Source organism: Moschus berezovskii, chromosome 14, assembly GCF_049115385.1.
Source record: "Moschus berezovskii isolate FMDL1 chromosome 14, NW_MosBer_1.0, whole genome shotgun sequence".
NCBI classification, from domain to species: domain Eukaryota; kingdom Metazoa; phylum Chordata; class Mammalia; order Artiodactyla; family Moschidae; genus Moschus; species Moschus berezovskii.
The window spans coordinates 49,365,103-49,392,049 of NC_142473.1; the positions used below are offsets into that span (position 1 = coordinate 49,365,103).

Genomic DNA, 26,947 nt, shown 5'->3' on the forward strand with positions numbered 1-26,947 from the left:
TTTGTGTTTTTCTATTTTTATATATAATAGTGTGTATCTGTTAATCCCAAACTCCTAATTTATTCCTCCATTTTTGGTTAACATATGTTTGTTTTCTGTGCCTATATCTGTGAGTCTATTTCTTTTTTGTAAATAGTTCGTTTGTATCTTTTAAAAAAATTCTACCTGTAAGTGATATCGTATGATATTTGACTCTTTTTTTGGACATGCTGTATTTATTTATTTATGGATGCACTGGGTCTTTTATGCTGTACACAGGATTTCTCTAGTTGTGGAGAGTGGAGCTACTCTCTAGTTGCAGTTTCTCAGTGCAGTGGCTTCTCTTGTAGAGCACAGGGCTCAGTGGTTGTGACTTGCTGGCTCCAGGGTGCATGGGCTTCAGGAGCTGTGGCACAGGGGCTCATTAGTTGTGGTTCACAGGCCCTGGAGTATGCAGGCTTAAGTAGTTGTGGTACGTGGGCTCAGTAGTTGCAGTGCGCAGGCTCTAGAGCACCGGCTCAGTAGTTGTGGCACATGGGCTTAGTTGCTCTGAGGCACGTGGAATCTTCCCTGACCAGGGATCAAACCCGTGCTTCCTGTATTGGCAGGCAGTTCTTATTCATTGCATCATCAAGTAAGTCCTTTGTCTTTCTCTTTCTGACTTACTTCACTTAGCACATGCTGTGAATGACATTATTTCATTCTTTTTTTTTGACTGAATAGTATTCCAGTGTGTGTGTGTGTGTGTGTGTGTGTGTGTGTGTGTATACACATACCATATCTTCTTTACCCATTCATCTGTTGATGGACGTTTAGTTTGCTTCCATATCTTGGCTATTGTAAATGGCGCTGCTATGAACACTGGGGTGCATATGTCTTTTCAAATTAGTATTATTGTTTTTTTGGAGTATATACCTAGGAGTGGAGTTGTTGGGTCATATGGCAGTTCTATTTTTAGTTTTTTGGAAATTTCTATACTGTTTTCCACATGGGTGCACCAATTTACATTTAGGGAGGTGACATTTAAACTGGGTTTGGAACAAAGACTGTGGTTTAAGAAGAGCAGAGGGAGAACGTTGCAATTAGAGAAACAGTGTGTATATGTGTATACAGTAGGAGAGCCACCAAGGGGCACTCCATGCTTGGGGGACAGTGGTATGCTTTTCACATAGAGGAATTTAGTGGCAGAAGATGAGATGGATGGATAAACCTTGAATGCCATGCTAGGGCACTGGCACTTGCAAGGAATACTTTTTAACCCACTAGTTAAGAAGATCTACACCTGAATAACTCTGTCTGGGTATAAATGTCAGCTCCTCCTTTAGCAAACTTTATCACCTTCACAATTAAGTAACTCTCTAGACTATAGTTTCCTTATCTCAAACATGGACACAATACTACTATTTATCCTGTAAGGTATTTAAGAAGCTGTGTGAGAGCGGTGTTCTAGGTACATTAGAAAGTGTTAGTCACTCAATCACACCTGACTCTTTGTGGCCCCATGGACTGTAGCCTGCCTGGAATTCTCCAGGCATACTGGGGTGGGTGTGTGTGTGTTACTCACTCAGTAACTCTTTGCAACCCCATGGACTATAGCCCACCAGTCTCCTCTGTTCATGGAATTCTCCAGCAGGAATGCTGGAGTGGGTTGCCATTCCCTTCTCCAGGGGATCTTCCAGACCTAGGGACTGAACCCAGGTTTCCTGCATTGCAGGCAGATTCTTGAGCATCTGAGCCACCAGAGAAGCCCCTCTGGATACACTGGATATCTAGATATTTTTTAAGCATGTCAAGGTCGTTCTCACAATGGGATCCTTGCAGTAGTTGTTTCCTGCATGTATCATGTTTTACTCCTAGATCTTATAGGGGGCATGCTTACCACATTCTAATCGCAAAATGTCAGTTCCACGGAAAGGGCTTTCCTGACTCTATAGTCCAATGTAGCCACCCAGTCCCTAACTTCCATATCACTTTCCTTTAATTCTCTTCATGGCATTTTTCTCTATCTGAGATAGGAAAGGTCATATGTGTCTTATCCTATATTATATTACTCATATAAAGAATTGACTAATACATTGTATACAGCAACTAAATATTTTTGGAATCAATGTATTGACTTTAGATAGTCAATTAAGCAACCCATACCTTGGTTTCAATTTTTGTAACATCAGGATTTAACTACTCCCACACATAATTGTTGGGAGAAATCTAGTGAGAAAAGCACACAGAATTTTTTCCAGCGTATTTGAAATTATGAGTAAATACTGGTTACTTACATCACTGCCTTGTATATTTTTTGCCCAGTAATTCAGTACTTAAACAACACATCAACTTTGCAGATAATGGTATATTTTCTCTTTTCTTCAAGCTGTGTGGATCCTGCAAAAATACTTTCCAGTGTGTTTCTACCAGTCTGTCTCCAATCTACAACTCCACACCAATGTCTTCTCACTGGTTTTCTTTCATTCCCAAACAACAGTGCCTAAAACCAAGCTCCATATTATTTGGAACATCTGTATGTTACTTTCATGCTGTCATCTCAAACACAGAGTAGATATTTTAACAACTGATGAAGACAACCTGAGATAGTTGAGCTCTTATAAGAGATATGCTCCAAAGAAGCCCTGTCCACTGGTATATTAGCTTTATCCTGGAAGTTTTCCTGAAAGCTCAAGAATTGATCAGAACGTCATGAGCCAGATGAGCCATCCAGGATTAGAATAGTCTCCGTAACCATTTTGCTTCCATGATCTGCCTGAATGACAGACATTTATTGAGCAACCCTGCTTCAGCTCATAGTTATGTACAGAAAATTAGCATACATTTCAGACTGACATAAGTTTGAAAGTTCACTCATTCTTAAGTCCATTCACTGACATAATTGTCAGCCAATCAGCCACTGCCTCCTGCAGAGCACCTCTAAGGATAGAATTATTTTCCAAGAATGTTTGGAAGCTATTCAAAAGTTTTTCCTTACTGCTCTTTAATATTGATTCAGTCAACATTGTTAAGTACTTCTCTATGCCAAGTTATGATTAGACCACACATAAAACATTTTATATCCTTTACTCCTCATACTCTTGTGAGAAAATAAATGCTTTCTGTATTTCATTTGTGAAGTTTCTCATTATAGAAGCTGGAAAGGGGTAATATATTAGGGAGCTCCTAGAATATATATTTGGGCCTACTCTATGGAATTTATATATACTCTCCTATGAGAATCTTTTCCTTCATCACTCTGAGTCCTGAAGTAGAATTAAGCCAAGTACATTTAACTTCCATTTCTCAGGCTTTTTTGTTAAGAATTGTCTTGTCGGTATCTATAATTAAAGGCATCAGTACTTTCAGCAGTCTTATCAGAGTCCTAACCCCAAGAACCTCTGTTCATTTGGGGGAGAGTTGCTACATACACCCGGAGAATGGGCAATCATACCACAGTGAGCACATTCCTTCTGTGGGGATTTTCCAGTTTCCCGGACCTGCAGGATCTCCTTTTTGTGATGATTTTCTTCTCCCATGTGACCATCCTAACTGCAAACACATCCGTAATGTTGGCCGTCAAGCTCAATCACAACCTTCACACTCCCATGTACTTTTTCCTCTGTGGCCTCTCCTTTTCAGAAACCTGTACCACTGTGGTGGTCATCCCTCGCATGTTGGTGGACTTGCTGTCAGACAGTAAGTCCATTTCTCTTCCTGAGTGTGCCGCACAGATGTTTTTCTTCTTTGGCTTAGGAACCAACAACTGCTTCATCTTGGCCGCCATGTCCTATGACCGTTACACTGCTATTCACAACCCACTGCACTACCCCATCCTCATGACCCCTAAGATCTGCTTTCAGCTGATGATGGCTGCTTGCATTACTGGGGTTGTGGTGTCACTGTGCATTGTCCTCATAGTATTCAACTTGTCTTTCTGTGACTCCAGCATCATCCAGCATTTTTTTTGTGACATTGCACCTGTAGTCTCCCTTGCCTGTGATTACACCATTTTTCAGAAAATGGTTATCCTTGCCTTCACTGCCTTTGTGTTGGCGGGCAGCTTTATCTTAATTATGATTTCCTATGTCTTCATTGGGTCCATAGTTATGAAGATTCCTTCTGCCAAGGGGAGGTATAAGGCCTTCTCAACTTGCTCCTCCCACCTCACTGTGGTGTGCATACACTATGGATTTGCTGGCTTTGTCTATTTGAGGCCCAAGAACAGTGACTCATTCCGTGAAGATATGCTGATGGCTGTGACATATACAGTGCTGACCCCTCTGCTTAATCCCATTGTTTACAGTCTAAGAAACAAAGAAATGCAAACAGCCCTAAAGAAAGTACTAGGCAATATATGTAGAACTTCCCCTTAGATAGTAAATAAAAGAGCCCTGAACACTTCTAAAATTTTTATTGTGCAAGCATTGATAAATAAATGTAGAGAAAGTGAAGTTATTTTTGTTCAGTCAATAAGTTGTGTCTAATTCCTTGTGACTCCATGGACTGTGGCACACTAGGCTCCTCTGTCCTCACTGTCTCCCAGAGTTGGTTCAAATTCATGTCTATTGAGTCGGTGATGCTATCTAACCATCTCATCCTCTTCCACCCTCTTCTTTTGACTTCAGTTGGAATACTTCCAATACAAATCATCACTTTGTGATACAAAGCAATTAAAATGTGTTGTAATGACTAATATGCTCTGGTCTTACTCCTTTTCTGCCATAAAATCTAGATGTAGTTTTAAAATATTTTTAAACAAAATATTTAAAAATTTTATTACATACGTATGTATACATACATATACAGACATATATATGTATGTGTGTGTGTGTGTGTGTGCTTAGTCGCTCAGTTGGTCTGACTCTTTACAACACCATGGACTGTAGCCCACCAGGCTCCTTTGTCCATGGGATTCTCCAGGCAAGAATAATGGAGTGGGTAGTCATTCCATTCTCCAAGGGATCTTCCGGGCCCAGGGGTCAAACCCAGATCTTCTGCAATGCAGGTGGAGTCTTTATCATCTGAGCCATCACAGAAGCCTAAATATTTGCATACACACAAGCATATATGTACGTAGTAAATGTATCAAAATGTTTTAGAATATTGTATTTTCTTTTTTTATTCAGGTATACATGATTTGGGAATACTATATTTTCATAATTTTGGTTTCCTTTGGAGAAGGAAGAAAATTATATTAAAAAGGATGAGAGAATGAAAGAGAGAGAGAGCGAGCAAGAGAGGAAAGAGAGGAAAGAGAAAGATCAGTAACTTATATAATCAAAAAGGAGAAAGCACAAACACACAAATTTAATGTTGAAATGAGTGAAAGGCCACAATGGGAGAGAAATTTCAAAACATTTTAATACCCCAAAAGGGAGAGGATGTATGTATATGTAGGCTAATTCATTACCTGTACAGTCGAAACCAACACAGCCTGTAAATCAGCTATGGTGAAGTGAAGTCTCTCAGTCATGTCCGACTCCCTGCGACCCCATGGACTGTAGCCCACCAGGCTCTGCCATCCATGGGATTTTCCAGGCAAGAATACTGGATTGGGTTGCCATTTCCTTCTCCAGGAGATCTTCCCTGACCCAGGTCTCCCACATTGCAGGCAAACGCTTTATCATCTGAGCCACCAGGGAAGTCTTTAAACATAATAATAAAAAATAAATAATAAAAATAAACATAATAAAAATAAAAAAATCGGAGTACAGTTGCTTCACAAGGTTGTGTTAGTTTCTACTGTTCAGCAGAGTAAACAACTATTCATACACAAATATCTCCCTTTCTTTTGGATTTCTTTCCCATCTAGGTCACCACAGAGCACTGAGTCGAGTAGGTTCTCATCAGTTACCTATTTTCTATGTACCAGTAGTATATACATGTCAGTCCCAATCTCCCAAGTCACCCCATCACCTTTTCCCCCTTGGTATCCATACATTTGTTCTCTCTGTCTGTCTATTTCTGTATTGTAGATAAGATTGTCTATACTAATTTTTTTTTCAGATTCTACATATATGTGTTCATGTACGATATTTGGTTTTCTTTTTCTGACTTACTTCAACTCTGTATAACAGTCTCTAGGTCTATCCATGTCCTTACCAATGACCCAATTTTGTTCTTTTTATAACTAATATTCTATTGTGTATGTATACCACATCTTTATTTATTCCTCTGTTGTTGGATATTCAGATTGCTTCCATGTCCTGGCTACTGTAAATCGTGCTGTAATGAACACTGGGGTGCATGTATCCTTTTGAATTATGGTTTTCTCTGGGTATATGCCCAGAGAAACTTAATTTTAAAAAGCTAAAAAATAAAAGGAAAGAAAGAAAGAAAATATTTGTTTAGCTCTATTCAAAGAAATAAGGAAACTAGGTGGGAATGGATGAATTTCTGAAAAAGTGATGAAATTTACTTCAAAACTAATATGCACTTTTAGCATGTCAAATTCCAGGAATAATATAGACACCTGTCAAAGAGCTATTCTTTTCAACCCCAAGGAAGGAGTATGCTGGATGATTTCATAATGGACTTCCACAAGTCCTCAAAAAGCAAATAATTGAAATGCTGAGTTGGAGCATAAACAAATAGCTTTGAATTTATGCAAACCACAGAGGTGGAAGTTGCTGTAAATAACTGAATCTGAGGCCACTTGTAATAAGGGAGAGGCTGTAGGGAGGGCTGGGCATCTGAGGCCACATTGTCTAATAGCACATCCATATGGTGAGTGACATTCCCAATGTGGTGAGTAACATTCCCAATGTTGTAGCTGGACTCAGGGACTGAGATGGGAGAAAGAATCAAGGGGCTGGTGGCAAAGTCCTTAATAAATAAGAAGAAACTGGGTGGTTAGTAAAGGACTCTAAGGAAAAAATGGTATATTGTTTCATTGCTGGATAGTATTGGTGTCAATAAGTGAAACATTGTGTCATGAAGATTGCTGGTAAATGATTCAGCTATTTGATGAGGGGCTAGGAGAATGTCATCATTGTGTGCAGGTGTCTATAGAATTGGGAAGTGAGCAACTTGTCTTCAGTAGAGCTGAGAAGGCCCCTCCTTAGATAGCTAGGTTTGGTTTAGATGGAGAGGTGGATCATGTAGATTTGTGAGAAGTTGATAGGTGAAACAGAAAGATTTCAGACTCAAAGTTAAACTTATAGGAGAAAGCTTAGCACGGAAAGAGAATTTTGAAGAGACAAAGCAGGGAGTTGTGTATGAGTGAGTACTGGTGAAAAGAGCGCCCAAATGGCTTGCAATTGGGATTCACATCACAGTTTAATTGATTGTAGGTAGTGTCAGAGACTATTGGGTCTGTGGTTCTCATTCTTTGCTCAGCATTGAATTAAAGTGGCTAAAGGTTCTCTGACCAGCCATTTCACAAACTTTATCATTCCATTTTCACACTCCTGCTAGTGTGAAAAATCCTTAACTCCTCATATAATTATCTAAACTTTTTATTTCATTAATTATTTTAAGTCCCTAAGGTTTGACCAAATTGACTTTATCTCTGGGGTGCCAGTTGGGTTTAACATATGAAAAATCAATGTAATATATCACAGAAACAGAATGAAAGCTAAAACCCCAGATCAGGTCAATAGATATGGCATGTACACACAATGAAATGTTATTCAGTCATTAAAAAAATAAGGAAATGTTGCCATTTGTGACAACATGGATGTATCTAGAGACAAAGGAAGTTGAATTCATAGTAGTAGAGAATAGAACGGTAGTTCCCAGGGTGGGGAGATAGGGGGAATGGGAAGATGTTGGTCAAAGGGTACAAAGTTACAGTCATGTAGGATGAATAAATTCTAGAGATTGAATGTACAGTATTATAACTATAGTTCATAACACTGTATTTTATACTAGAAATTTTCTAAGAGTCAATTTAAGTTACTTTTATCACACCTATAAAAGATGAGGAGATGTGAGATGAATATGTTCAGTTCAGTTCAGTCGCTCACAGCATGGATCACAGCATGCTAGGCCTCCCTGTCTATCACCAGTTCCCAGAGCTTACTCAAACTCATGTACATCGAGTCGTTAGCTTGGTTGTATTTATCAATTCACTATGTATATGTATGTCAAAACATCAGGCTGAACACTTTAAACACATACAATTTTTATTTTAAGAGTCTTAGAATTGTTTTAGAGGTTAAAAAGAACATGGCAACTAGCAGTTTATATCATACCATTTGAATGGAAACCATTGTGTTTTTAAGAAACATTTCTTTGATTGTTGTGAAAAATGCATAACATACTCAACTTTTGTTTCCTCATTTCATAAGCTAGTGCTGGGAATAAAGGAGACACTAAATAAATAATTCATTGACTAGAATTAATGTTTAACCAACAGATACTTGTCGAATGCTTGCTCTGTACCAAACACTGTACTTTGAGTTAAGGATAATTAGTTCAACCTCCCACATTACTACTTTTACCCACCCACCAAAGTTTCTGCAACTGCATTTCCAACTTTCAATGACCAGTTAACTCCTTTTTTCCTTCATGTCTCAGTTTAAATATCATTTCCCCAGTAAAGCTTTTCTTGAGCCTCACAAATAAATGCATTTGCCAAATGATATTATGTGAAGTAGAGACAGAGAAAAAAGATACAACCTGGGGCTTTTGGTAGTGAGGTAGGGTATACATAGAACTTTGAGGTCAAAGATGCCTAAGACTTGTGAGGCCAAGATACTGGAGAGGGAAAACAAAAACAAAACCTATAGGGCAGTGAGCCTGAAATTCTATGTATAATTTCTCATTATGGAATTTGACTACTTCCAAGTTGCAAATGGGTTGGTGAGATATCAAACACCAAGTGGAAATCAGCTTATGAGAGCTTGAAGATCTTAGCAGAGATTTGGGCATTTTGCAGCATTGGTTTGACAGAGTTTGGTAGATAGGCTGTTTAAGGAAGAGGAGACCCATAGCACCGTATACATTTGGGAGTCCTGAAATACTGCACCTTAGGAGTAATGGCTACATCCTAGGAACAAGGTCAAACCAGAAATAGATCATCCCCAGCAAAGCACAACACCAACCTACACTGGAAACACCACCACTTTCTATTAGGAATTGTACTGTACATGGAGACATCAGTCCTTTTTTTATTTGAATGACCCCTTTGGGCATTATATTTTCATTTCCTCAAAGGGATCAAGCTAGTGTTTTATTTTCCTGCCAGAATAAAATTGAATACATTATGGAAGAAGATTAGCTCATCTAGAACCTCTAAAATGTTTTTTTCTTTTAAAACAATGATGTATTTTTAATTGAAGGATAATTGTTTTACAATATTGTGTTGGTTTCTGCAAAACATCAGCATGAACCAGCCATAGGTATACCTATGTTCTCTCCCTTTTGAACCTACCCCCCATCTCCCTCCCCATCCTAACCCTTGAGGTTGTTGCAGAGCCCCAGTTTGAGTTCTCTGAGACATACAGCAAATTCCCATTGGCTATCTATTTTTACATATGGCTATGTATACGTTTACATATTACTCTCACCATACATCCCACACTCTCCTTCCTTCCTCCTCCACCATGTCCATAAAGGTCCGTCTAGTCAAGGCTATGGTTTTTCCAGTGGTCATGTATGGATGTGAGAGCTGGACTGTAAAGAAAGCTGATTGCTGAAGAATTGATGCTTTTGAACTGTGGTACTGGAGAAGACTCTTGAGAGTCCCTTGGGCTGCAAGGAGATCCAACCAGTTAATTCTAAAGGAGATCAATCCTGGGTGTTCATTGGAAGGACTGATGCTAAAGCTGAAACTCCAATACTTTGGCCACCTCATGCGAAGAGTTGACTCACTGGAAAAGACTCTGATGCTGGGAGGGATTGGGGGCGGGAGGAGAAGGGGACGACAGAGAAGGAGATGGCTGAATGGCATCACCGACTTGATGGACATGAGTTTGAGTGAACTCCGGGAGTTGGTGGTGGACAGGGAGGCCTGGCGTGCTGTGATTCATGGGGTTGCAAAGAGTCGGACACGACTGAGCGACTGAACTGAACGGATGTCTATGTGTCCATTGTTGCCCCTCAAGTAGGTTCATCAGTACCATCTTTCTAGACAAGTCATAGAGGATCTTGCTGTGATTTATGTCATAGAGTGTTCTGCCTATGTTTTCCTCTAAGAGTTTTATAATTTCTGGTCTTAAATTTAGACCTTTAATCCATTTAGAGTTTATCTTTGTATATGGTGTTAAGAAGAAATGGAGTTCTTCTTAGAAGAACTGTAGTTTCTTAGAAGAAATGGAGTAGCTATTAGCTATCATAGCCAACAAAAGAGTCTGAAATGCAGTACTTGGATGCAATCTCAAAAATGACAGAATGATCTCTGTTCCTTCCCAAGGCAAACAATTCGTCATTATGGTAATCCAAGCCTATGCCCCAACCAGTAACGCTGAAGAAGCTGAAGTTGAATGGTTCTATGAAGACCTACAAGATCTTTTAGAACTAATACTCAAAAAAGATGTTCTTTTCATAATAAGGGACTGGAATACAAAAGTAGGAAGTCAAGAAACACCTGGAGTAACAGGCAAATTTGGCCATGGAGTACAGAATGAAGCAGGGCAAAGGCTAATAGAATTTTGCCAAGAGAATGCACTGGTCATAGCAAAACACTCTTCCAGCAACACAAGAGAAGACTCTACACAGGGACATCACCAGATGGTCAACAATGAAATCAGATGATTATATTCTTTGCAGCCAGATGGAGAAGCTCCATACAGTTAGCAAAAACAAGACCAGGAACTGACTGTGGCTCAGATCATGAATTCCTTATTGCCAAATTCAGACTCAAATTGAAGAAAGTGGGGAAAACCACTAGACCATTCAGGTATGACCTAAATCAAATCCCTTATGATTATATAGAGGAAGTGAGAAATAGATTTAAGGGACTAGATCTGATAGAGTGCCTGAAAAACTATGGATGGAGGTTTGTGACATTGTACAGGAGACAGGGATCAAGACCATCCCTAAGAGAAAGAAATGCAAAATAGCAAAATGGCTGTCTGGGGAGGCCTTACAAATAGCTGTGAAAAGAAGAGAAGTGAAAAGCAAAGGAGAAAAGGAAAGATATAAGCATAGGAATGCAGAGTTCCAAAGAATAGCAAGGAGAGATGAGAAAGCCTTCCTCAATGATCAGTGCAAAGATAGAGGAAAACAATAGAGTGGGAAAGACTAGAGACTCATCAAGAAAATTAGAGATACCAAGGGAACATTTCATGCAAAGATGGGCACAATAAAGGATAGAAATGGTATGGACCTAACAGAAGCAGAACATATTAAGAAAAGGTGGCAAGAATACACAGAAGAACTATACAAAAAAGATCTTCATGACTCAGATAATCACAATGGTGTGATTACTCACCTAGAGCCAGACATCCTGGAATATGAAGTCAAGTGGGCCTAACGAAGCATCATTACAAAGCTAGTGGAGGTGATGGAATTCCAGTTGAGCTATTTCAAATCCTAAAAGATGCTGCTCTGAAAGTACTGCACTGAATATGCTAGCAAATTTGGAAAACTCAGCAGTGGCCACAAGGACTGGAAAAAGTCGGTTTTCATTCCAATCCCAAAGAAAGGCAATGCCAAAGAATGTTCAAACTACCGCACAATTGTACTCATCTCACATGTTGGTAAGGTAGTGCTCAAAATTCTCCAAGCCAGGCTTCAACAGTAAGTTAACTGTGAACTTCCAGATGTTAAAGCTGGATTTAGAAAAGACAGAGGAACCAGAGATCAAATTGCCAACAACCGCTGGATCATCAAAAAAGAAAGAGTTCCAGAAAAACGTCTATTTTTGCTTTATTGACTATGCCAAAGCCTTTGATTGTGTGGATCACAACAAACTTTGGAAAATTCTTCGAGGTGGGAATACCAGACCACCTGACCTGCTCTTGAGAAATCTGTGTGCAGGTCAGGAAGCAACAGTTAGAACTGGACATGGACCAATGGACTGGTTCCAAATCGGGAAAGGAGTTTGTCAAGGCTGTATATTGTCACCTTCCTTGTTTAACTTATATAAAGAGTACATCATGAGAAACACTGGGCTGGATGAAGCACAAGCTGGAATCAAGATTGCTGGAAGAAATGATACCAGCCTTATGGCAGAAAGTGAAGAATTAAAGAGCATCTTGATGAAAGTGAAAGAGCAGAGTGAAAAAGTTGGCTTAAAACTCAACATTCAGAAAACAAAGATCATGGCATCTGGTCCTATCACTTCATGGCAAACAGATGGGGAAACAGTGAGAGATTTTATTATTTGGGGCTCCAAAATCACTGCAGATGGTGACTGCAGCCATGAAATTGAAAGACACTTGCTCCTTGGAAGAAAAGTTATGACCAACCTAGATAGCATATTAAAAAGCAGAGACATTACTTTGCTAACAAAGGTCCGTCTAGTCAAGGCTATGGTTTTTCCAGTACTCATGTATGGATGTGAGAGTTGGACTCTAAAGAAAGCTGTGCACTGAAGAATTGATGCTTTTGAACTGTGGTGTTTGAGAAGACTCTCGAGAGTCCCTTGGACTGCAAGGAGATCCAACCAGTCCATCCTAAAGGAGATCAATCCTGGGTGTTCATTGGAAGGACTGATGCTGAAGCTGAAACTCCAATACTTTCGCTACCTGATGCAAAGAAGTGACTCATTGGAAAAGAGCCTGATGCTGGGAAAGATTGAAGGCAGGAGGAGAAGGGGACAACAGATGATGAGATGGTTGGATGGCATCACCAACTCAATGGACATGAGTTTGAGTAAACTCTGGGAGTTGGTGATAGACAGGGAAGCATGGCCTGCTGCAGTCCATGGGATCACAAAGAGTCAGACACAACTGAGTGACTGGACTGAACTGAACTGACCTAGAATTTTACCTAAAATAGAAATCTCTCTCAAAAATGAGTGTTCAAGAAAGATTATTTTATGATTAAAAATCTATTAAAATTCATCACGAGCAATCTTACCTTAAAAGAGAAAATAATGGTTGATTCATGGGGTCGCGGAGAGTCGGACACGACTGAGCGAGTGAACTGAACTGAAAAGCAGTAGTAAAACTAATGTAAGCTTTAAAGAAATGAGTGAAGGACACCAAAAAGAACAAATATGTAGGAACCTAGAGGAGATACCCTAGGTGAGGGAATAGCTTTGAGAAATAATTAAGAAACTCAGTTGACCTACATACATGGGTAGGTAGATGATAATACTGTCTTACCACTTCTATGGCCTCAGATTAAAACATAAAAAAAGAAAGAATACCCTCTTGTAGAACCTAAAATAGCAACTTTATTGAAGTATAATTTACATATGCACAATTTAGGTATACAGGCTGATGACTTTTGGCAAATGTATACACTTTTGAAACCACCAACCCAGTCACAATATACAATGATTTCCTCACCCCTAAGGAATTATCTCTTGCCCCTTTGCTTCCAGTCTTCTCCAACACTCAACTACAGATAAGTGTTTTATGGAATCTGGGAAATGTCATTAATTTCATAAGTTCTAATACACTTCCATCCTAAAGGAGATCAGTCCTGGGTGTTCATTGGAAGGACTGATGTTGAAGCTGAAACTCCAATACTTTGGCCACCTGATGTGAAGAGCTAACTCACTGGGAAAGACCCTGATTCTGGGAAAGATTGAGGGCAGGAGGAGAAGGGGACGACAGAGGATGAGATGGTTGGATGACATCACAATCTCAATGGACATGGGTTTGGGTGGACTCCGGGAGTTGGTGATGGACAGAGAGGCCTGGCATGCTGCGGTTCATAGGGTCGCAAAGAGTCAGACACGACTGAGCAACTGGACTGAACTGAATTGAATCCACTTCAGATGAACATCTTCCTGAAATTTATATAGACTGTCTTTAAATATCAGAACAATTCAGGATCTTTTACAGTTCCCCCAAGTTCAAATCCTGTCTTTTATTAATATGTGACAAACTACAACCCATAGTAAGTAGGAAACTTCCCCAAAAAATCATGGAAAACAATTTTTTATTGTTCCCGCAGGGGTGTCCTTGATCCTTAGTTTTGGGCACACTCTTTAGGGAAGACACTTTTTACCATTCCTAATATACTTTCCCCCACTTTTGGAGAGGCATCACTAGCATAACACTCCTGATATCTAAGCCTTTGCTGCTTCTTCCTCTAGGAATAAATTAGCTGATGGTAAGTTTTGAAGAGAAAACTAGATATGCAATTGTATTCATTTGTGAGGGTGGTGATACCAAAATACCATAAATGAGCTATCTTAAGCAACGGAATTAAGACTCATTGGAAAAGACCAGGATGCTGGGAAAGATTGAAGGCAGGAGAAGGGGACACAGAGGATGAGATGGTTGGATGGCATCACCAACTCGATGGACATGAATTTGAGCAAGCTCTGGGAGTTGGTGATGGACAGGGAGACCTGGCGTTGCAGTCCATGGGGTCACAAAGAGTCGGACACGACTGAGTGATTGAACTGACTAAACAACAGAAACATATTGTCTTACAATTCTGGAAGCTAGAAGTCCAAGATGACTGTGTCAGTAGAGTTGGTTTCTTCCAAGCGCTGAGGGATCTGCTCTATGCATCATGCTTAGCTTCTGGTGGTTTGCTAGCAATCTCTGAAGTTTCTTATGTAGAAGCATACCCATATTTCTGCCTTTATCTCCACATGATGTTCTTTATCTGTCTGTTATCTGTGTCCAAATTGTTCTTTTTAAAAGAAGGATACCAATCATATTGGTTTAGAAGCCCAGCCTGCTCCAATATGACTTCATCTTAATTACATCTGAAAGAACCCTGTTCCCAGTCAAGGTGATATTCTGAGGTACAGGTGGCTAGAATTCAACATATGAATTTTGGAGGGACACAGTTCAACCCATAACCGTCTCAGCCCCCTCCTTCTTCACCCTTTCTCTTGCGACTGAGCCTGGCTTCAGTGTTCTTGGCTGCTCTTGGTCATGCTATAAGCTGATGGGTTAAAGGCCTAAACTCATTGGGGAGATCTGTTTCCATTACTGCAAGTGACAGAGAAAGAAAGAGTCAAATTCTGGGATTCAGGACAGAAAAATATATGTGTACCCCTTTCTCTAATATATGTACCCCATTCTCTAATATAACTCTGATTCATACAGGTAATATTTTGTTCTCCCATACATCTTCTCTTTTTGTCATTTCTTTAGCTGATTTAGAATTTAGAAGGAGAAGATGAGTATCAGTGTATATCCTCTCCCAAAGACTGTAACAGTGCCACACCTCATTCCCTACATTTGGGTGACTGCAGTGCTTGAATTCCCTTAGAATAGAAAAATGAAGGAAGTGATTTCTGCATGGATTTATCATAATCTATCAGGGAGTGTTTAAGGGTCTACCCAAAGAGACTTAGATAGGAAGAGGTCAATATGTGATTCATAGAAGGAAAGGGATGGAGGGGGAGCTGACCATTTTGATGGGTGTGCAGTGAGGATTTTAGTACTCCAAATTTGTTGGAGTACTAAACTTCAGAAATATTTGTCTTTTATTGAGGAAGGAACAGAGGAGAAGAACCAGTTTTGCAAAGAAGTCAGTGAGGGAACACTGAGTTTAAGAGTCTTGGAGAATAGGCCAGTGAAGAAGTTCATTGATCCTCCAAGGAAGGTTGTATTTGGAGATAGGGATACTGTCACACAGAATTTGTCTGACATTATTAATATGCTATAAATAAAATATATTAGCTAAAATATTAATCATAAGTCATCGTGAAAGGAGTATAGGAGGAAGGGAATTGGTTCAGAGGCAGCTGCCATAACCAAACTAGATCCTTTTGAAAAGGACAATGAAAGTAGTGACAGTGGACAACTCCTTAAGTAATGGTACAAAATAGGTGGCAGATATTCTTTGCCTAAACCATGATTTCATATCTCTTATCAACTGTTGTTAAAAGAAAGTCCCAACAACCCAGTCTCCCAATCCAAAGAAATGTCAGTGTCCAAAATCTTACTCTAGTAGCCATCTGCTAAGACGGGATGTTAGAGGAGTCAGCTGAAATTTATACAGAGTTTCTTCTGTGCTATCTGGGTTGGATTTCTTAATTGCCAAACAGAGGATTCATGATCTTTGCTCTGGCTCAAGTAAAGTAAAAATAGACAAAAGCTTTTCTGAGACATTAACATCAATGTTTCCAAAAGTTGAATTATTCCTTTACCAAGGCAGGGCAGTACTTTTAAGGGTGTTCCCTGAACTTCTGACTTGTCAATATTTGTCTGTTACATGCTGTTGATGAGAAGTTTCTTTCCCAAATGTTATTTTACAAGATGGTATACAATTAAATTTGATCTTTGAGGCCTCTCTCCATTTAAATAGGATTCTATAATTGGCAAGGGGGATTTTAAATAGAAATTATTTTCAAAGGTGTTCTCAACTTGAAGAATTCATATTTAGTTTTAACCAAGCAAACACCTATTTTAGTGATACACTTAACTTTATACGTGGAAACATTGGTCTTTTATATTTACAGAAGCTTCTCACTATAAAAGCAATAAAGTAAGTGATGTATGTGTGTGTATGTACGTTAGTCACTCAGTCGTGATAAATATCAATAAAAATATCCAGCAAAAATACCCCCCCAAATGAATAGTTTGTTGTCTATAGATTTATATCTGATTTAATTCAGAAAAACCAGTGTATTTTGGCCACTAGTTTTCTCATAGCCTCTTTCACTTCCTTGTTCCTCAGACTGTAGATGAGTGGGTTCAACATGGGGACCACCACGGTGTAGATAACAGATGCCACTTTGACCTGATCAGCTGAATAGCTCGATTTGGGCATCACATAAACAAATAAAACTGTCCCATAAAACAAAGTGACTGCAGTGAGGTGGGAGGTGCAGGTCGAGAAGGCCTTCTTCCTCCCCTCGGTGGAGCGCATCTTCAGGATTGAGTGGAGGATGTAGCTATAGGACACGATTATGGTAAACAGTGTGCTTATGAGGACCGATGCTGAGGAGATGGCGGGAGATATCTCAGCAATATAAACATGGCCACAAGAAAGCTTCAGGAGTGGGAAGAGGTCACAGAAAAAATGATTGATTTTATTTGGTCCACAGAAGGAGAGATTCATCAAACAGCCGGTAAATGATGAAGCATTCATGCAACCACCCATGTAGGAGGCCCCCAACAGGAGAAAGCAGACCACCGGGGACATCTGGGTGGAGTAGAGCAGGGGAGAACAAATGGCCACATAGCGATCATAGGCCATGGTGGCCAGCAGGAAGCACTCTGTAGTCCCAAAGGCAACATCAGAGGCAAGCTGGACTATACAACCAGTGATTGGGATGGCGGTTCTCTCTCTCAAGAAACTCATCAGCATGATTGGTGTAACTGATGTGGAATACCCAATGTCCACAAAGGCCAAATGGCTAAGAAAAAGGTACATAGGTGTGTGAAGCTGTGGACTACTTCGGATTAAGATGATTATGCTGATGTTTCCCACTATGGTAACTACGTAAACTCCTAGAAAAATCACAAAGAAGATGGCACATAGTGTCACATTATCCGTTAATCCCAAAATAATGAACTCTGTCACCGTTGTATGGTTTGCAGCCTCCATCTATTCATTTAACAGTGCCTATTGAAATCAGAACCAGAGGAGATTAAATTGACTGGAATGACCCTACATTTTATATGCATACCTAAGCATAACCTAAATATAACCTTATACATATTTCAAATGGTAAATTTGCCTTATTTATGGAATACTTTGTGCACATACGCTTTCTTTTCAGTTTCCATGAAAATATTAAAATTGAAGCCTCAGTTACCTTAGGAGTCAGTTATTTTAATCCTATGTGTGTACCATGGAATAAGTCTTATCTGTGTGCAAGGGAGAGATGCAAAAGAATGTTCATAGCAATATTGATTGCAATAAAATGAACTGTAAGTAACGTGAATGTTCATAGAAAGAGCAGCTCTTGATATTCCAGCCCCATCCCAAATATGACTCTAGTCATTAATCTGTCTTAGTAAATGCTGTCTCCATTTATCCAACTGATCAGGCCAAAAAATATGATGTCAACTTTGACATCTCTTTCTTCCTTGATCTTTTTCCTGGAATAAAAAAAAATATTTGATAGCAAGGGCTAAAAGGTGTCCATGTTCAAGATGAAAAAGGGAAGTAGAACTTTTACTGTTGTGAGCAAAACCTTCTGGATGTTTTGCAAAATCTTCCAGGACTTAACTTCTATACCATACCTTTTTATACTTATGGGATTGTATGAAGCAATACGAAGAGTCTAGATATTTTTATGGGCAAGGATTAAATGCAAGAAAACTGAAAGATTTGGGAACTTGGGTTAGTTATGTTTTGGTTTCGTCAGTTCTGTTAGCAACTACAGAGAAATAATAAACAGGGGCATATGATGAGGATGAGAGGAAGGGGTAGTTAGGGAGTTAGAGACACAGTGAAGAAAGCTAGGAAACTGCACTGAAAGATTAGCACTTCAGAATATTGCTCCCTTACTTCAAAATAGATCACACAGATCAAGGGCAGGTGAGAATGTATTAATTACCTTCAGTCATTTCCATGACTTCTATAATCTAATGATCAACATATTCTTATTAATAATTTGTTTTTTAAAGAACCTCTATCTTAAGGATTAAGAAAACATATAAGCTGTGATAAACCTAGACAGTGTATTAGAAAGCAGAGACATAAACTTGCTGACAAAGGTCCACAGAAGTCAAAGCTATGGTTTTTCCAGTAGTCATCTATGGATGTGAGAGTTGGACCATAAATATGCTGAAAGCTAAAGAACTGATGCTTTCGAACTGTGGTGCTGGGGAGAGTCCCTTGGACTGAAAGGAGATGAAACCAGTCAATCTTAAAGGAAATCAACCCTGAATATTCATTGCAAGGACTAATGCTGAAGCTCCAGCTTCAATATTTTGCCCACCTGATGTAAAGAGCTGACTCATTGGAAAAGACCATGATGCTGGGAAAGATTGAAGGAAGGAGGAGAAGGGGGTGACAGAGGATTAGATGGTTGGATGTTATCAAGAACTTAATGGACATGAGTTTGAGCAAATTCTGGGAAATAGTGAAGGACAGAGAAACCTGGCGTGCTGTGGTCCATAGGGTCTCAAAAAGTCAGACGGCTTAACAACTGAAAGAAAACAAGAAAATGTATATACATATGATCAGCAACCACACACATTTTACTCAGTGTTACATGTGAATCATGAAAATGCATGCTATAGTATGAGTAGTAAGTACCAAGATTATGTACAAGTGAAGAACTGAACTGAACTGAAGTGTTGATTGCTCAGTTGCATCTGACTCTTTGCAACTCCATTAACTGTAGCCCACCAGGCTCCTCTGTCCATGGAATTCTCTAGACAAGAATACTGGAGTGGGTAGCCATTCCCTTCTCCAGGGGATCTTCCTAATCCAGGAGTCAAATCTGGGTCTCCCACATTGCAGGCAGATTCTTGACTGTCTGAACCACCAGGGAAGGATGTAAATGAATGATCAAATTCTGGCCATTTAACTAGACGAAGACCCAAACCTGAAATGAATTGTATATGTTTAAAAAAATAGATACATGAAAGACACAAAAGTTTTGAAAGTTAGATATGAGTGCCAGTGTGGAAGGCAAAGTGACATGCAGAATACCATGGACTTTGGAGCCATGCAGAACTAGGATTAGTCTCTAGCTCTTTCTCTATCTGTTAAATCATAGGCAAGTTATAAGAAATGTTTGCTCTTCTGTTTCCTTGCCTGTGAAAATGAGAAAATAATACATACCTCATGAGATTCTTGGGTTAAACCACATGATATTGGTGATTACTCCTAGCACTGCTTATACAACAAATAAATGCTCAATTGCTAATAATTGACCTGAAATAAATAACTTGAAATTTCTGATACATAGAAGAGAATCAAATGTTTCTGTGTTCTTAGAACAAGTATGCACTAGTGATATATCCACTGCAACACTAGCGATAGTCTTCAAAGATTTGTTGCTGTGCAGCAAGGAATATTTAAGTGAGGTTGGTGTCATTTGGGATAAGGATCAAATCACCTATGTCACCTGTAATTACTAATTAATTACTTCACTTGCTTTAGAAATCTACTTCAAGAATCCATTGGGATAGAGAAATTATAGGTATACATCTACTGGGACAGAGAAATAATGTGTAAACATAATTATATAAAAATATAGGAATAAAATATTTTCTCAGTACCTTCAGGTTCTATTTATTTTTTGGTTAAATGGGAAAAAATGAAAATTTTTATTTCTTTAAATTGAAAAACATGGCATTTTACTATCCTTGAAGTTGATTATTAAATCAACATGACTAATACAGTTGTGACAATTTGTGGTTCTGAAATACGGCTATATTCAGTGGTCCAGATTTTCATATCACCTGTATTTAGAGATAATTTGATTTTGTTAGTACAATTTAGTTTGCAAACATCTAATGGAATTGGAGTATTGTTATCAACATAAAAAGTGATACACATTTTTAAAAATTATATGAGTTTTCCATATGTATTATAGGCTTATACTAGGGCACTTGAGATACACACCAGGCTTGTTGGCAGTAGACATTGCTGCTGCTGCTGCTGCTAAGTCACTTCAGTTGTGTCTGGAGTGGGTTGCCATTTCCTTCTCCTGGCAGTAGAGATTGCTCACATGCAAAGTCTTCTCTCCCCATTGACCTACTAATACGTGTGCTTTCTAATAGAACAGTGAAGTTCGACTAACATTTTTCTTATCACTCTGCCACATTTTCTTATCACAGCTGCCACATTGACTACCAGGTTGTCTGGGATACATGGCCACAGTTGATTCTGGCTGTGTTCTTAGATCATGGCCATATAGCTGAACATTCTCTAGCTTAAAGATCGGGTTCCTTTGACTTTGGACTTGAAGGAACCTATAGATCAATAACCTTCAGAACAAAGATAAGCCTGATAATCCACATAAGGAAGCTCTAACAGTTCAAACACCTCTACTCCAACAAGTTAGGAAATGGACATGCTGCAAGGTTCCATCTGTCCTAGAAAGACATACCTCCATTAGGCATTAAGAAAGCCCAATTGTGGCTGATAAGAGATACAAAAACCTTCCGGATGACATCTGGAAGAATTAAATTCCCTTCACCCCTGCCCTCCTCCTAATACTTTGTTCACATCACTTGATTAATATCCATTATAGTTGAAGACCTTCAGTTCAGTTCAGTTCAGTCGCTCAGTCGTGTCCGACTCTCCGCGACCCGATGAATCACAGCACGCCAGGCCTCCCTGTCCATCACCAACTCCCGGAGTACACTCAAACTCATGTCCACAGAGTCGGTGATGCCATCCAGCCATCTCATTCTCCGTCGTCCCCTTCTCCTCCCGCCCCCAACCTTTCCCAGCATCAGAGTCTTTTCCAGTGAGTCAACTCGTCTCATGAGGTGGCCAAAGTATTGGAGTTTCAGCTTTAGCATCAGTCCCTCCAATGAACATCCAGGATTGATCTCCTTTAGAATGGACTGGTTGGATCTCCTTGCAGTATAAGGGACTCTCAAGAGTCTTCTCCAACACCACAGTTCAAAAGCATCGATTCTTCGGCGATCAGCCTTCTTCACAGTCCAACTCTCACATCCATACATGACCACGGGAAAAACCATTGCCTTGACTAGACGGACCTTGGTCGGCAAAGTAATGTCTCTGCTTTTTAATATACTATCAAGGTTGGTCAAAACTTTCCTGCCAAGGAGCAAGCGTCTTTTAATTTCATGGCTGCAATCAGCATCTGCAGTGATTTTGGAGCCCAAAAAAACAAAGTCTGACACTGTTTCCATTGTTTTTCCATCTATTTCCCATGAAGTGATGGGACCAGATGCCATGATCTTTGTTTTCTGAATGTTGAGCTTCAAGCCAACCTTTTCACTCTCCTCTTTCACTTTCATCAAGAGGCTTTTGAGTTCCTCTTCACTTTCTGCCATAAGGGTAGTGTCATCTGCATATCTGAGGTTATTGATATTTCTCCCAGCAATCTTGATTCCAGCTTGTGCTTCTTCCAGCCCAGCGTTCCTCATGATGTACTCTGCATATAAGTTAAATAAGCAAGGTGACAATATACAACCTTGACGTACACCTTTTCCTATTTGGAACCAGTCTGTTGTTCCATGACCGGTTCTAACTGTTGCTTCCTGACCTGCATACAGGTTTCTCAAGAGGCAGGTCAGGTGGTCTGGGATTCCCATCTCTTTCAGAATGTTCCACAGTTTATTGTGATCCACACAGTCAAAGGCTTTGGCATAGTCAATGAAGCAGAAATAGATGTTTTTCTGGAACTCTCTTGCTTTCTCCATGATCCAGCGGATGTTGGCAATTTGATCTCTGGTGCCTCTGCCTTTTCTAAAACCTGCTTGAACATCTGGGAGTTCACGGTTTACATACTGCTGAAGCCTGGCTTGGAGAATTTTGAGCATGACTTTACTAGCAAAGTGACAATGCAATGTCTATGGCTAATTATTTTTGTATCCCTCTTTAATGATGCAGTGTTGGGAATATTGTTGTTCTTGTTCAATCACTCAGTCGTGTCCTACTCTTCACAACCCCATGGACTGCAGCATACCAGGCTTCCATTTTCTTCACCATCTCCTGGAGTTTGCTCAAACTCATGTCCATTGAGTTGGTGATACTATCCAACCATCTCATCCTCTGTCATCCCCTTCTTCTACTGCCTTCAATCTTTCCCAGCATCAGAGTGTTTTCCAGTGAGTCAGCTGTTCACATGAGGTGGCCAAAGTATTGGAGCTTCAGCTTCAGCATAAGCCCGTTCAATGAATATTCAGGGTTGATTCGCTTTAAGATTGACTGCTTTGATCTCCTTGCTATCCAACTGAATCTCAAGAGTCTTCTCCAGCACCAGAGTTCAAAGGCACCAATTCCTTGGCATTCAGCCTTTTTTATTGTCTAGCTCTCACATCTGTATATGACTACTGGAAAAACCGTATCTTTGATGATTTGGACCTTTGTTGGCAAAGTAATGTCTCTTTTATTTTTAATGCTGTCTAGGTTTAATGGCAACCCACACCAGTGTTCTTGCCTGGAGAATCCCAGGGACAGGGGAGCCTGGTGGTCTTCCATCTGTGGGGTCGCACAGAGTCAGACACGACTGAAGTGACTTAGCAGCAGCAGCAACAGGTTGGTCATAACTTTTCTTGCAAGGAGCATCTTTTAATTTCATGGCTGCAGTCATCATCTGCAGTGATTCTGAAACCCAAGAAAATAAAGTCTGTCACTGTTTCCATTGTTTCGCCATCTGCTTGCCATGAAGTGATGGAACTGGATGTGACAATCTTAGTTTTTTGAATGTTGAGTTTTAAGCCAGTTTTTTCACTCTCCTCTTTCACCCTCATCAAGAGGCTCTTTAGTTCCTCTTTGCTTTCTGCCATAAGGGTGGTGTCATCTGCATACCTGAGGTTATTGATATTTCTCCTGGCAATCTTGAATCCAGCTAGTGATTCATCCAGCATGGTATTTTGCATGATGTACTCTGCATATAAGTTAAATAAGCAGGGTTGCAGCTTCTCCTGTGAACTTGACTCTTTTAGATACCTTGTAAATTAGAATCATGCAATACTGTGCTATGACTGGCCTATTTCACTTAGCATAATGTTCTCCAGGTTCATCTATGTTATTCCATACTACAGAATGTCTTTCTTTTAAAGACAATAATATTCCCTTATTATTCCATGTATATAATTATTCCATGTCTACCAAAATTTCTTTATCTATTTCTCTGTTAATGGATATTTACATTGCTTCCATATTTTTGGCTACTGTTAATAGCGCCACAGTGAACATGAGAGTGCTAATATCTCTTTGAGATACTGATTTCAGTTTTGTTTTAGGTAAATATCTAGAGGTGGGGTTAGTAGATTATATGGTAGTTCTATGTTTAATTATTTGAGGGAACTTCCCACTGTTTACTATACCAACTGCATCATTTTTCATTTCCCACAAAATTGTACAAGTCTCCTCCTTCTCCATATCCTTGCCAATACATGTTGTCTTGTTTTTTTTTACTTTGTAACAGCTATCCTGATACTTGTGAGGTGATATCTCATTCTGGTTTTGATTTGTATTTACTTGATGCTTAGTGACATTGAATACCTTTTCATACTACCTGTATGTATCCTTTGGAGAAGTCTGTTCGAGTCTTTAGCCCATTTTTAAATTGAGTTATTAGTTTTTATGCTGTCAAGTTGTGTTAATTCCTTACATATTTTGGAAATCCGCTGCTTATCAGATGTATAGTTTGCAAATATTTTCTCCTATTCTATAGCTGCCTTTTTACTCTGTTATTTCCATGCCGTGCAGAAGCTTTTTAGTTTTGATGCCGTCTCATGTGTCCATTTTTATTTTTATTGTCTGTGCTTTCTGTTTGGTATTAAAGAAAACACTGCCAAAGCCAATGACATGAATCTTTTTTCCCCTATGTTTTCTTCTAGGTGGTTTATTCTTACAGTTTTAGGTCTTACATTTAAGCCTTTAATCCATTTTGAGTTGATTCTTTTGTATAGACCAATACAATTGTCTTATACTCTGTGTGTGTGTATATATATACACAAACAAGCACTGTAGTACATTTATTACATTTTCTTTATCCATTTATATATTGATAGACACTTAGGTTATTTCTATGTCTTGGATGTGGTGAATAATGCTGCAGTAAACATGGGAACACATGTATGTCCTTTGAGATAATGTTTTCATTTCCTTCAGATATATATCCAGAAGTGATATTGTTGAATCATATGATAGTTCTAACCTTCTGTTTATTCTTGATTCAGTCTTAATAGTTGTTTGCTTCTAGGATTTATGCATGTTTCTAGGTTATCCAATTTGTTCACACACATTTATGTTAATCCCTTAGGATACTTTTTTATTTTTGAGGCATCCATTTAATGTTTCTTCTTTCACTCATGATTTTATTTATTGAGCCCTCTCTTTTCCTTAGTCTAGCTACAGATTGTCTATTTGGTTTATTATTTTTAATTCAGTTCTTAACTTTACAGATTTTTAGAATTATTTTTCCATTCTGTATTTGATTTGTATCTGCTGTGATCTTTACTATTTCCTTCCTTCTGCTAAGCTGGGTTTTTTCTTCTTTTTCTAGTCCCTTGAGATATAAAGTTCAGTTCTTTATTTTAAATTTTCTTCCTTTTAAATGTAGACATTTATCACTATGAACTTCCCTTTTTGTACTACATTAGCTGCACATCATAAGTTTTGTTAGTTGCATTTCCCTTTTCATTTATCTCAAGATATTTGTATATTTTCTTTTGATATTCTCTGACTCAGTGCTTGTTCAAGAGTGTGTTATTTAGCGTCCATGTATTTGTGAGTTTTTTCCTTTTCTTGATGTCATTGATGTCAAATTTCATTCAATTGTGGTTGGAAAAGATACTTATATATAACTAGTATAATTTCAATTTTCTTAATTTTGTTAAGAACTATTTCATGATCTCATATGTGGTCAGTCCTGAAGTGTGTGCTTGAGAAGAATGTGTTTCCTTCTGCTGTTGGGTGAAAAGTCCTGTGTATGTCTGTTAGACTCATTTGGTCTGTTTGGTTGGTTGGTTTAGTTGCTAAGTCATGTCTGACTCTTTGGACCCCATGGACTGTAGCCCACCAGGCTCCTCTGTCCATGGGATTTCCCAGGCAAGAATACTGGAGTGGGTTGTCATTTCCTTCTCCAGGGGATCTTCCTGACCCAGGGATGAACCCGGGTCTCCTGCATTGCAAGAGGTCTCCTGAATTGTAGGTGGATTCTTTGCCAACTGAGCCACCAAGGAAGCTGCTCTTTGGTCTATAATGTTGTTCAAATCTTTTATTTCTTTACTGATTTTCTGTCCAGGTGTTCTATCCATTATTGAAACTGGAGTATTTAAAAATACTACGATTGTATTGTCAATTTATCCTTTCAGGTTTATCAATATTTGTTTCAGTTAGGTGTTTTGATTTGAGTGAATAAAAAGCAAAAGAGTTAGTTGCTTAGTTATGTCCAGCTCTTTGTGACTCCATGGACTATAGCCTGCCAGGCTCCTCTGTCCGTGGAATTCTCCAGGCAAGAATACTGCAGTGGCTAGCCATTCCTTTCTCCAGGGGATCTTCCCGACCCAGGGATCAAAACTGGGTCTCTCGCATTGCAGGCAGACTCTTTTACCACCTGAGCCACCAGGGAAGCCCCTGTTGAGTACAAATATATTTACAATTGTTATATTTTCCTGTTGAATTGATCTCTTTATCACTGTGTAATGATCGTCTTTGTTTCTAGAGACGAAAGTCTTTCTGACTTAAAGTCTTCTTTGATGTTAGCAGAGCCACTAAAGTGAGTTTCTTGATATTTTACATGGTATATTGCAAAAAAGATGGAAAACTATTATCAAAGTGTCTTTCTCAAAGCTTCTCAAGAATTTAAATAAAAAACTTTAAATTATACAAACCCAAAGAAATAAAGAAGAAAATAGTAAAAGTTGAAGATAAATTATGAAATAGAAAATTAATGTACAGTGCAAAAAAGCACAAATCAAAATCTTATCCTTTGAAAATACTGATAAAATTGATAAAATACTAGCAAGATTTATTAATAATATATATAGAAAATGCAATTTTGAAATGAAAATAGAATATTACATATCTTATGGAAAATAAAAATAAAATTTTGAAATATAAAGAAATTGGAAAACTATTTTGAAGAATATGTTATCAAAAGTGACAAAGAAATAAATTGAGGGACTAGATATTTCTTTATTTGTTAATGAAAATGAGTCTTATAGTAAAAAAGTTTTCTATAAAAATGGAAAACCCAAATGGCTTCACCATTGAAGTCTTACAAATATTATGGGTATAAATATCACTGATCCTATAAAAAGTTATTCTGAGAAAAGACAACAAAGAAACCCTTTCCAAATCATTTTTAATTTTGATATCCCCACTTTTAAATTTCAAG

General features: G+C 38.8%; 2 protein-coding genes across 2 annotated transcripts; one reads left to right on the forward strand and one right to left on the reverse strand.

Annotated features, from left to right (window-relative positions):
* The first annotated feature begins 3,398 nt into the window (after positions 1 to 3,398).
* On the forward strand, positions 3,399 to 4,334 carry LOC129554221 (olfactory receptor 10T2-like). Its single transcript, XM_055422825.2, has one exon. It carries the CDS (start codon positions 3,399 to 3,401, stop codon positions 4,332 to 4,334), a length of 936 nt encoding a protein of 311 aa, XP_055278800.2.
* Positions 4,335 to 16,602: 12,268 nt separating this feature from the next.
* On the reverse strand, positions 16,603 to 17,547 carry LOC129553823 (olfactory receptor 5P4). Its single transcript, XM_055422532.1, has one exon. It carries the CDS (start codon positions 17,539 to 17,541, stop codon positions 16,603 to 16,605), a length of 939 nt encoding a protein of 312 aa, XP_055278507.1. The 5' UTR covers positions 17,542 to 17,547.
* Between the last annotated feature and the right edge of the window lie 9,400 nt (positions 17,548 to 26,947).

Bases quoted from the DNA above. Each gene is read 5' to 3' on its own strand.
- LOC129554221 (XM_055422825.2), top strand. From the start codon at position 3,399: ATGGGCAATCATACCACAGTGAGCACATTCCTTCTGTGGGGATTTTCC.
- LOC129553823 (XM_055422532.1), bottom strand. From the start codon at position 17,541: ATGGAGGCTGCAAACCATACAACGGTGACAGAGTTCATTATTTTGGGA.